Here is a 13,414-nt window from a genome sequence, read left to right on the forward strand (position 1 = left end):
TGGTATATTTTTTGTATTTTTTTTTAAATTACATCAATTTTCAATACATAATTTTAATTTTAATTAAATGTTAGCAAAGTTGCGTAATTTTATACATAAAACAAACTACTCCTTTGATTTTGACTCAAAAATAACACAATAGTTGTGACATCTGTTGGAAAAATTTTAAGCTGGATTGGGTTGAAGTTATGATGATGAAATTTATATGTAAATATGTCTTCCTGAAAACAACAAGTTACCTGTCCGAGGACTTTTGAAAGGTTTTATATTCGTAACCTTTCTGAGCTGTTTTTAATGGGCCCTGTATATAAGTAAGTAATATTTACCATTAAGTATCTGCAAACCATCTAGCTTAATCCTAAATCCTCTTGTGGTCCCTTGCCCCACATACTTTGATAAATCGTATTTAGTTTTTTTACTAAGTTGAATGATAAATTTACTGAATTGTTCCATTTCGTAGACTACTTTCGGTATCAATTTAGTTTCCTTTAACACTTTATTCTTAAGAGTGGCTGATTTATGCTTTCCTTGTGTTTGCTCTTCTTTATCTTGCTCAGCAGATTCTCGATGATACAGTAACATATAGATTGCAGGGGCTAGCATTTTGCCTGTTCGTTTTACTAGTTTTTCAAACCTACAATATTTAAAAATATAAATATTAGCAATAAATCTGGTAATATAAATAAATAATTTTTAATGGAGTACAGAGAAATTCAATAACAAAAAATAACAGTGGCAGTATGTTCAATGCAATACTCCAAAATGATAGTTTATATGTAGGGGAAAGTGGGGAATTAGCACTATTCGGGTAATAACGTGAGGTGAACACATCACATAGATGGCAGTATTGTGTTAGAGCCAGTGGCGGCTCGTGAATTTTTTGACAGGATCGGCAGGATCTTTTTGTTTGTTCTCCTCAGAAAATATTTTTAAAAAAACAAGCTATATTAATCATCATAGGAGATTTCAGTTTTTTTTTTGTTTTTCTAAATTTTTTTATTTTTTTTTTGTTTTTTTTACATTTTTTATTTTTTGGTTTTTAGCGGTTTTTTTTTCAAGTAAATTGATAAACTAAACATGTTTATAAATGAGCTCTAGTCTACGTTGTTTTGTAGTAGCGAAATGAGTTATAACATCATCGTAGAATTTATCTGTTTTTTGTAACGACTTTAAAAGTTTTTTTTTCTATCGAGATTTGTGACAAGCTTGACATTCTTTCCTGTTTCATAGTATTTCAACAATATGTTTTAATTCTTTTAAGACATGAAAAATCCCGTTCATTTGAGGCAGAAGTGTAGGTGAGAAGTGAAGGTGGTAATGAGAGAATTAATGATAATAATTTATTTATTTCGGGCACTGTTTTTTGTAAAGAATTGCAATATATAAAACTGTATACATCTCTTAACCTATCCCAGCTCCCAAAAATATCCGGATCATCATATAAAACTTTTAATTCATTTTCTAATTTTAGTGAATTAAAAAATGTTGGATAATTTTTAAATAATGTATCTAATTTGTAAAGTATTTTGGAAATTCTTTAAAATAATTTTTAAATTTTGTCTGTTCAAAAAGATCAAAAATTTTTAAATCTTCGAAATTTGCAAAGCGCGTCTCTATTTGCATTGTTATGGTATCTAAAATTTCAAAATAGGCACGTTTTTCAGGATTTATGTCTTGCTCATCATTTTGTCTTCGTCTTTTTTTAGGAGGTTCAGAAATATCAAGAGAGTCCAAAACGTCACTTCTTTGTGTTCAAAATTACTATCATGTCTACGAAATTCTTTCAGATTTTCTAAAAGTTTTGTAATTCTGTTTCTTGAATAAATAATGTCAGTAGATTGATTTTGAACAATATTAAAAATTAAATCTGAGTAAAAATTTTTTTTTAAATATTTAAAAAGACGTTAAAAGTGTAATCATTTAATAATTTTTGTAAACCAAATGCTTCTCGGATCGATATGTCGTCATTTTAAAAATCATCTCCTTCAATAATTAATTCAAAAACTTCCAAAAGTTGCTCACGTAACTCTGCTACAGTGAAAATTAAACGATATTTAAAATTCCATCGCGTTTGAGAAACCGTTGGAAGTTTTTTAAAAGCAATTTGTTCTAAGATATAAGTGCGTTTAGGCGAGGTTGAGAAAAATGAAGCAAACCCGGTTAAGTTAGCAAAACAAAATACGCCATTCCTTAATTTTTTTTACAGGGATCTTGCAAAACTAAATTCATGCGGTGTGCATGACAGTGAGTAAATAACGCCTGTGGGGCATAAGTTTTAATTTTTGCCTGTAATCCATTTAGTTCGCCTGACATCACTGCAGCACCATCATAAGTTTGTCCCACTAATTTATTTTTTATATCAAAGCAGTTATTAAAATTTTCCTTTATAATATTAAAAATATATTCAGCCTTGTGACTCTTACTGATATCTCTGTACCCTAAAAATCTCTCATAAATCTCCCCGTGTAGCGCATATCGAACAACAATTGACAATTGGGTGTGACAAGAAATATCCGTTGTTTCATCCACTTCTAGAGAAAAGCAAGTGGATTCGTTTATTTCTGACTCAATGGTTTTTATTTAAAATATGGCTTATTGACTCTATTAATTCATTTTGCACTGTTTTTGAGACCACGCTAAATGTTTTCGAATCAGATAATAATTTAGAAAATTCCGAATCGTATTTTTTAAATAACTTAATTAATTCTCTATAGTTACCCTGATTTACTGAATGTTTTTTCTTGACAACTTAAAAATATAACAATATCAATTAAACGACGTAAAACTGCATGATTATTTTTGACAATTTCATTATGTTCAATAGCGTTTTCACGTTGTGCATTATCTAGTGACATATAGATATTTTGCTTACCAAATAAATCAAATTTAAGTTGACTATAAGTGTGATCTATTTAGAAATGTCATGTTTTTGTAAGGCCCTGAATAATTCTTTTAAGTTGTCGTAACCAGATTCACACCACACCACGGATTTTGAGTCTTGCCCCTATTAATGGAAAATAAAATACAAGGCCAACAAAACAGTTTGTTTTTTGTTTCGCTCCCGGTTAACCATGAATATTTATTATACCAATTTTCTGAAAACGCCCTGTTACTTCCCTTACTAATATTTATAAGCCCCGACATTTTAGGCAACGGACGACCTTTATTTTTAATAAAAATTTGTTCTTCAAACGATAAAGAGGAAAACCCATGCTCTAAAATATAATTAACAATACCAGACCTATTGGTACTTGTACTTATAGTTACAACCATTGCTTCATCAGTTTCTTGCACCCTTCCGTTACTCATTTTTTATTTTTTTTTTAAGTTTTTCACTTAACGCTTACCAATATTGTCTTACCTTTTATATAACTATATAATTTTAGTCCGCAGTTCATATAAATAAAAAAAGCTAGGTTAAGAACCTATATTTAAATTTATCACTTCAACTTCTTTAAATTTTGCAATTATAAACCACAGTATCACTAATTAAAATCGTACATTAAATTTAAACGAAGTGAAACACTTTAAGACGCCGAAATGATATTTCCCGCAGATCAAAACAAATCAATACGCGACAAATCCCCCGCTTTCACACCGAATCAAAACAAACCGGCAAAACTGAATTAGTACCTGCCGTTTGATCGAATACACTTTACGGTGTTTGTTGGGTTGCCTACCCACTAATTTTTCCTTTTATTTCTCAGTGTTTATCCTATTGGCTGGGGAAGCGGGTCCGGCTAGCCGACAGTGTTGCCAGTTTGTTACATTTGTAATAAATCTGTTACATTTCAGCTTAATTAGTTACATTGTTACATTACCCTCTAAATCTATTACATTTTACTATTTTTAAAGCTAAGCACATAAAATTCTTTCATTTTTCGCCTAAACATTTAAAAAGTTTGATAAAAAAAATCCATCTAATTTCCTTTCCTTAGATCAAATTTATTTTGGTGCTAAAACTGAAGCCTTAATGACAAAGCCCAACATTGAAAAAAATGAAGTTCATAACTTTAAATTAAGAGCATTAGATTTTTATATTGAGCTTTGTACGCAAATAAAAAAAAGATTTGACTTTTGTTTTAAATTTTCTTAAAATCTTAAACTTGCAAGTGGCAATGTCTGGTGAAAAACCCAGCAATCCCAGCATTTCATTACCTAGTACAAACTTATTTTCCCCAACTAGTGGATGATATTGAAAGCCTAAATATTGAGTGGAGAATGTTAGCTGATTTATCAGAATTAAAAAAAATAGAGGCTATAGATTTCGAAACATTCTGGTCAAACATTTTCTTAATGAAAAATACTTTAAATGAATTAATGTTTCCAAATCTAACAAAGTTAATGCAAAGTCTTTTGTCTCTACCCCATTCATCTGCTGCGGCTGAACGAAGATTTTCGCAAGTAACTTTGCTGAAAACGAAATTGAGAAATCGTCTGAAAATTCAAACACTAGATACCATTTTACATACCAAAGAAATGTTAAATGACCAGATCTGTTATAATTGGGAACCGTCACCTTCTTTATTAAAGAAAAAAATTAATTATTGATTAACTATAATGATTATTTTATTATGACGAATTTATGTTCCTATTTTTCTAACCTAGAACTAATCTTTGGTTGCCATTTTTGATTTGTTTTAGGAATTAGTGATTTATTCTTGTTAAGTTTATGTATTAGTATCTGCCTGAAGTATTATATCTACATATTAATTTTTAAGAAATGTTCTTGGTTGAAATATTTTTTTGGAGTTTTTAATTTTTGTTTGTAAGTTAAGTTTATGGTTTATGAACCTATTAGTGGCTTAAAAGTGCATTTAAAGTACCTATTATACATATAATTAATCTAATTTTCTTAAGTCTGATGTACCAAAAGTTTTTGTATTATTACCTAGATTATTTGTATTCATATTAGTTCCTATCGTTCCTATACTTACAGTCATGTGATTTTTTTTCATTAGGTTTGTAAGATATCTAAGAATTATCTTTGGTGCGTTCTGTTTTTGTTGGTATTTTTTAGATCTATAATAATCCTATATAAATAAAGAAATAAAAGACGTTAAATGAGTTTTTTATTAATTTTATTTTCTAATAGTAATAATATTAGGTAATATATCCATAAGTTTTCGATAAAATAATGACTAGATTTTATTCATAAAATGGTGAAACATAAAAATAGAATCCTTCGCTCGGCCACACCCACTGCTTCTTATATTTGGGTGTATTGAGGGTTGCAGGAAATGTAGGAGCATACCATATATGTGTTTTTTATTTCACTTTTTTCCTATCAATCATTTTGTCCGTTAAAAATTGCTTTTAGGTCTTTACTAACTCGGCGACACGAAGTTTTGTGAATAATTTGTATTTTTAGTAATAAGTGATAATCTGTTACATTTGTATGGCATTTTATTACATTTTGGTTGGCTTGTCTGTTACATATACAAAAATCATTCTGGCAACACTGCTAGCCGACCAGATTATTAGTAATTTTATTATGTTCGGATCGCTCGGAAGCGCGGGGATTTTTGATGGTGGTGTCTTATTTGTTGTAGCTCCCCATGCTCGGATCGAATATGGACCTTTTTTTATTATAGGTCTGAGAAGCAAGGTATTTTAACTTATAATGTAGTGTTAGTTATTGAAATAAATTAAGAGACTTAACTAGGCAATTTAAAAAAATAAAAATATCTTTTTAGGTAACTATATTTTATAAAATTTCTGGGTAAAAACCCTGCCGTTCCTGAAAAGCCGCCACTGGTTAGAGCCAACGGACATCTAATGTGTTTCTTTCTTTAATATTCTGAGTCGTTGGAGGGGAAACAATCACGGCGATTACGGATTTTTACACCTATTAGATTTAAGGATATTCTACCTATACCTATAAAATTAAAAGTATGGTTAAAAAGTAGATGGCGCTCCGTGAACAAACATTGCGTGCCGCTAACCTCAAATGTTTAATAAATTTTCCTACTGAAAGTTCTAGTCCAAATTCCATCTAGTAATACCAGTTCAGCTGTGAGTTCATAATTTGTTAAAGTTTTTTTTTACTTCATAAACAAAAACAAAAAATAACTTATAAAAATTAGAAATTATTAAATTAGCTAGTTCATTTCATTAGTTCGTTCATTAATAGATGAGAAGATTTGAACTAAAAAAAATAATAAAAAAAATTAGTGCGCTTGAGACCACACGACTGAAATAAAACTTCTTTAGCTTCATGTATATTTATGCACAATTTCCGTACGTAATTTGTTCTTAATTGATGGTCCTGGAGCACCACTTTCATATTCAGAGTCTGTATCACTTCCTGCCATAATTTCTTATTATTCCTTATTATTTCTTATTTAAACGTAGAATAATTATTACATTGCAAAAATTAATTTATAAAATTGTTCCAAAACGAAATGAAATAACGAAATAATCAAGAAATCAATGTTCATGTAACGCTAGCAAACTCGTAAACGAACTACTCACTAAAATATACAGGGTGTCAATATATTATCGCGGTGCTCGATTGTGACTAAATCTTGAAACGGAAAAAATCTTTAATAGGGGGAATTGAGTATATACTATACCAATTTTTTTTTTTAACCCTAAAATGCGAAGTTGGCTAGTTATTAAGAATTTAAAGAATTTTTCTCGAAAATTTTATTATCTTTCGAAATTTCAAAATTAATTTTTTTTATACAGGGTGATCAAAATCGTTACTGAAATAATGACATTTTTAATTCAATTTTACGCTATTTTTTTAAATGGAACACCCTGTATTTAGTAACGCATTTTGATAGAGTATTCTTTGATCTTCAATTTGATACCAACAAGTTTGCCTTTATCAAGCGATAAAAGCAAGGGATAAGGCAAGCGCCTACAAGCGCTTTGTCACTGTTCAATTCCATTTCGAACACGTTTTAATAAGAAAAAAAAGTGAATAGATAGTGATAGTTGTAATAAGTTTAGTATAGTAAAATAATAGTAGTAAAGATAAGTAATAATGATCCCTGATGCTTATTTCATTTAAAAATAATATTTTTTTTCTTACAAGTAAAAAAATTGACCATAATTCATTTATTCTTTGTTATATGATGTATGACAATTATAATTAATAGATCAAACGAACTTACCTGTGAAGTTCGATCTATTAATTATTCTCTGCATCCACTTCAAAGATATTTTACTATGTAGATGTTTAAAGGTTTTTATTTTTAAGTAAAACAAATTACATTTTGTAATCCATTAACCATTATTATTATTATTATTTTTTTTTGAATAATGTTATCTTGAAACTGTAACATTTCATATAAAGATATAAAGTGCTTTCATTTCAAAACGATCCACCCTTAATAACTAAAAAAAAAAAACAAAACACGTCAAATTAGATATACAGGGGGACGTTTAATTATGCATTTACTGAAGTTCTGTCAATCACCTCCAGCTAACCTCATTTTAATATGTCAAATGGGAATCCCCATCGTGTGATACATCATAGTAAGCCGCGTAAAATTTTCTATTCAACGGTATCAAAAAAAATGAAATTGGTAAATGTGTAAGCAAATAGTTAGCGAAAATGTCTAGAAATAATGAATATTTTATTTACGCCAAACTTTGGTATTTTAAATGAATACTTTTAGTGTGGTACCTACATCATTTTAAAATTCTTACATTTTTTATAATAGATCATCAAAAAAAAAAATACAAGCAATTTAGAAGTTAAAATGTGTGGTAATAAACAGTACATTTAGTTCAAGCAAATTATTTATTTATTTAAGTAAAGAATGTGTACCGTTCTTTGCGAGAAAAAAGAGTGTCTTCAAATTTTTTGCAAAAATCTTTGCAGTCTTATAACTTTGTATGTGTATTTATTTCACTTATATTTTTTGCGAAACCTACCTAATAGGTACAAAAAAACACTGCAATACCTTACATTTTTAAGGCGTTTAAAAAGCAGGCGATTTATTATTGTTAAAACTGTCAGTTTTACGCGTGCAATTTTTCAATTTTAGTTAAAACAGTGAGTTCATAAAATAGTGTATACGCTAGCCGAAAGAATAGAAATAATTTTCCTTTATGGAGCTCAAGATCGGTGTGCTCGCAGAACCGCGAGAGCATTTAATGAAAGGTATCAAGATAAAAACGTGAGCCATAAATACGTATTAGAATTGATACGAAAATTTGAAGAGACGGGATCGATTTGCAATAAGAAAAAATATGAAAATAGAGTTGTTGATGAAGCATGCCAAGTTGAAGTACTAGGACAATTTGCTATGGATCCAACTTTGTCTATACCAAAGGCCGCAAAACTAACAAATATTTCCACTGGTTCGGTACATAAAGTTTAAAAAAAAATAAGTTCTTTCCTTATAAAATTCATATTCTTCATGAACTCGGAGAAAATGATTTTGATAGGAGAATTCAATTTTGTGAAGTGATGTGCCAGCGAATTGACGACGATCCCCATTTATTGTAGAACATTTGCTTCAGTGACGAATCGACCTTTTTTTTAAATGGCCTGGTGAACAGACATAACTGTAGATACTGGGATAATGAAAATCCGCATGTTTTTCGGGAAGGCCATACCCAATATCCCCAAAAAATGTTTGGGCAGGAATTTATGGGAATGAAATAATCGGGCCATTTTTTTTGGAAGAAAATTTGACTGGCGAAATTTATTTAAACCTTTTAGAAAATGCAATATACTCTTCCATCATCCAATCTATGGAAAATCAAGTAGATCAACATGGTGCTATATTATTGAATGAAAATAATATACATTTTCAGCAGGATGGAGCTCCCGCGCACTACACTTTGGTAGTTCGAGAGGGGCTTGATGAAAATTTTCGAGAAAAGTGGATTGGCAGACGTGGTGCAATCGAATGGCCTGCGCGGTCTCCGGACCTAACCCCACTAGACTTTTTTCTTTGGGGCTACTTAAAAAGCAAACTTTATAAAACCCCACCTGAGAGTATTGAGAATTTAAAAAATAGAATATTTCAAGAATGCAGAGAAATTAGCAGGCAGACCCTTGCCAATGTTCGTAAGGAGTTTGAAAATAGGCTTTTTTATTATCTTGCTAATAACGGCGCGCATTTTGAACATTTAATAAAATAAATTTGTTAAACTAATTTGTTTTTCTACCCTACCGATTTACACTTTAATTGCTTCTTGGTCAATCAATTTTATTTTTTTTTTTACAACCATTGACAGCATAATGAATGCCCTTTAAAATAATGTATCACACCATGGGGTAGCCATTTAACATACCAAAGTTTGGCGTAAATAAAATATTCATTATTTCTAGACATTTTCGCTAACTATTTGCTTACACATTTACCGATTTAATTTTTTTTGGTACCGTTGAATAGAGAATTTTACGCTCCTTACTATGATGTATCACACGATGGGGGTTCCTATTTGACATATTAAACACATCTCGTGAGAGTTGAGGAGGTGATTGACAGAACTTCAGTAAATGCATAATTAAACGTCCCCCTGTATATCTAATTTGACGTGTTTTTTTTTTTTTTTTTTTTTTTTTAAGAAAGTTATTAAGGGTGGATTGTTTTGAAATGAAAGCACTGTATAAAGTTATAACTTTAGATAAAATGTTATTGATGTATAAATATCGTAATATATAATACATCTACAGACAAGAAGGACAACAAAAATTATTAATATCGTGAGTAAACAGCTTATATTCAGTTTTTAGTATAGTATTTTGGTTTCAAAATTAAATTTACATTGCGCATATTGTGAAGAGGAAATAGAGGCATGTCTGGTGAAAGTATAGTTTAAAAATTGAAATGTCTACACCAGATTTATGCAAAGTATCCTTAATCCATCTATTATTCGTGTCTTTAGACGCGTGTTTATGTGGTTCTTTAAATGCCAAAAATAAAAAATCTAAATTGTCATTTCGAATGTTCTTTGTTATATCAATATATTTCAAAACAAGAGAAGCTACACATAATTTAGAGTTGTCACTAAAAAAAGGGGATTCTCAATCCTCTTTTAAATCATCTCCTCAAATAAATCCTAATATTATAATTAACTTAATAACTCCTTAATCAATCTCCTTAAATACACGGCTGTGTATTATGACTATTATGACATTTTTATTAGATCTGGAATAAATATTTGAATGCCTAATTTAGATTTAATATTACTGGAGATTTTAATTAAAGAAGTTGTTTGTATTCTATGTACTGAAGCCAGCAGAACGTACGTCGAGTAGACAATTTAGAAGAAATATTTTTTTTAAGCTATCTGCATTAACATTATTGATAAATGATATTACAACCTCCGGATCCTAGTTCGTATTTTATATATAGGCCGTTTTTTATATATTAATAATAAGATTAATAATAATGCGGATCTCTGAGCATTTAAACTACCATATGCAGAGGATTTATTTAAAAAAAAAAAAACGTTGTAAAAACTCTATAACGTTTGATATGTTAGCCACAAATCGATTAAGGTTTCTTGAGGAACAGTATTATTACAGTATACAGTATATTAACAGTATATTTTTATGTGCTATAAACATACTATTGGCAACCTCGGGATTCCTATCCGGAGGGCTAAATTGCATATTAGAGAGTTCTCGGTATTTGGAGTTTATTTTGACACATTGTTATAAATTGCCACCTTGAAGGTCGAAAGATTTAGAATCTTTGCTATGTGGACTTTTACCAAGAATGTTTAAAAAATCTGCAGATATACTCGGTCTGCGTATATCTGATAAGTGTTTTTATCAATGAATGACCGTGAAAGCACCCATTTGCACCACCCGGTGCAAGGTGGCTCCTTTTTACGTCTTTAAAATCTTGTTAAGTACCAGATCCGGACTACATAGTAAAATGTCTTTGAAGACACAGAAAAACCCCATCGAGTTTTATCAATAATTTTACACAGATAGAGCATCAATGTTTGGGGTGCAATAGTACAGGATTTTGTTATTGGTTCATACTTTTTTGAAAATCGTAACAAAAGTTTTTTAAATTTCTTAATAGAGAATTTTCCGCGCTTTCCGAATTTGTAAGGCCTCAGATGTAGCTACAGTGGAATGGTACCCCATTCAGTGCAAATGTCAAGAAACATATCATACATCAATTTGTTAACAGATAAATTGGATGGCTAGGTTAGTTATTAAAATTAACTTTCGTATACATATTTATTATACTTGGATAGCTCCCACTGTATAGCCTCCTAGGTCACCGTAATTAACGCTTCTAGATTTCTTCTTGTAAGAAGGTGTGGAAATCTCCCTGGAAAGATATGGTGGAGCGCATACAAGAGTCTTTTAGACATATTACGCTTTCCATGCTTCGTGCAGTTAGAAGATCTTTCGCACGTACGGCTGATTTGTGTTTGGAGCAAGACGGTAGGCATTTTGAGAAATTTTTGTGACAGAACTTATTTATAAGGTTTCTAATTAATGTTTTTGGTGAATACTTGATGTAAAGTCCAGTTCAGAGATCTATTAGAATCTTTGATGTGTCGCAGATGCCGCACTAAATAGTCCGTGCGTCTATGTAGTATTTATTGTCGCATGATATACATGTTTAAATGGCAAAATTTTATATAGTTTATCAATGAAATCATTTTAAATATACGTAAAATCCCATATTTTACACTATTTTTTTATTTTTCTTTTGAAAATGTCCATTTTTAAAAAGAAAATAACATCACAAGAAAATAATACAAAAAAATTGACCGCGGACTAAAATCCAAGCATTTTACAAATTATTTTAAACACTTGCAGCACTCCCAGACTGTCACCTCTTTTTAGCTAGTCTATTAAACAAAGATAAAACACCTGCGATCTGGCGATTCCTACTTTAGGTTGTGCAAGTGATTGTGTATCTCTCTCTATCCCACTGATTTTGCGGATTACGGGGCCGTACCCAGATAAATTTTTGGGCCGTTTTTGTATTAGTTTTTTTTATTTGTGTTTGTGGATTTGTTTTGGTATTATACTTAAGACCTGAAAATGTTTCGACCAGTGTTTGTGTCGGCTTATGGAGACCGTGGGTGCACAAAAAAGACAATTATATTTGTGGTGGAAATAATAAGAGTGATCTGGCCAGTGATTTAGACTCATATAGTTGTGATGGCTCATTTTCTAGTGTTGAGGAAGCAGAGGAAGAAGCCAGGGAAGTAAAAGCTACAGGGGACAATCAAGGGGTTTTAAAAGGTAATTGTTTAAGTACAGACGCCAAACAAATTTGTTTAAATGTCTAAGGAATCATCCTCAGATCTACAAATGATTGTAGTGCTTTGCAAAAAACAGCGTTTTTAACATGGATTTCATATAGTACAATATGCTATTTTGTAAAAAAAGGGATTAAAGACAGAAAAAAAGGAAAGATGCAGGACAATCAAATGGACTTGACATGGATATTGCCAAATTGCTAAGGGAAGTTGTGTATTCTAAGTACAAAAACAACGAGGTTCCAACTATAGAGATGGTTAAGGACACCTTATTGGCAAGGGACAAACATTTCGCAGTCTCAACCTTGCGGAGATACCTAATAAAACTTGGATTTAAGTTTAAGATGGTTAACAAAAGGGCTGCTGTAATGGAATTCTGCTGTAAGTACTCAAATTGTCAGGTGGCGTATAGAATATTTGGAGAATATTAAAAAATTTCGGGAGAAAGAAAGATCCATATATTATTTAGATGAAACCTGGTATGATACACATGACATGGCGAAAAAGGGTTGGACTGATAGTTCTAACAAATGTGTCCTAAGAGATGTTCCACCAAACAGGGGATCTCGGATGATCATCATTCATTGTGGTTCAAAAGAAAGTTGGGTGAAAGATGGACTGAAAGTGTGTGGCAAAAAAATAGAAGAGTGCAATGTGGACTATCATAGAAACATGCATGCAGATATATTTGAAACCTGGTTTGAGAAAACGTTAATTCCAATTTTAAAGGAAAACAGTGTGATTGTTATGGATAATGCATCATACCATTCAAGGCTTTCTGAGAAAATCTCCAACACATCTTCACATAAATTGGAAATTGAGACATTTTTATTAAAACATGATCTCTATTTTCATAAATCTTATACAAAACAATTATTGAAAGTTGTAAATTCCAAATCATGGGAAAAGCAGTATGTAGTAGATAACATAGCTAAAAAGTATAGTCATACTGTCCTCAGACTTCCTCCATATTATTGTGTATTTAATCCTATCGAGTTGATTTGGGGACAACTAAAAAGGAGAATTCGCAGGAAAAATAAGTATCCAAAATTTGATAAGAAAGTTATAAATTTGATTAAGGAGGAAGTTATGAATTTAGGAGAGGAAGAGTGGAGTCTGAGGAAAAAATTATAAGATATGAAGAGGAATATCGTAATTTGCATCAGATTATTTTGAATGGAGCGGACCGTTTCATTATAAATTGGGA

The 13,414-nt window shown here is 30.7% G+C and overlaps 1 protein-coding gene across 1 annotated transcript in view; it reads right to left on the reverse strand.

Annotated features, from left to right (window-relative positions):
• The window catches only part of LOC126746070 (Fanconi anemia group I protein), a 238,121-nt gene that overhangs the window by 4,101 nt on the left and 220,606 nt on the right, over window positions 1-13,414 (reverse strand). The window contains exon 19 of the mRNA XM_050454171.1: window positions 327-634. Within this exon, the coding sequence (XP_050310128.1) occupies window positions 327-634 (308 nt within the window). The remainder of the gene's footprint in view (window positions 1-326; window positions 635-13,414) is intronic.

This window comes from Anthonomus grandis, chromosome 17 (genome assembly GCF_022605725.1).
Source record: "Anthonomus grandis grandis chromosome 17, icAntGran1.3, whole genome shotgun sequence".
In the NCBI taxonomy this organism is placed as follows: domain Eukaryota; kingdom Metazoa; phylum Arthropoda; class Insecta; order Coleoptera; family Curculionidae; genus Anthonomus; species Anthonomus grandis.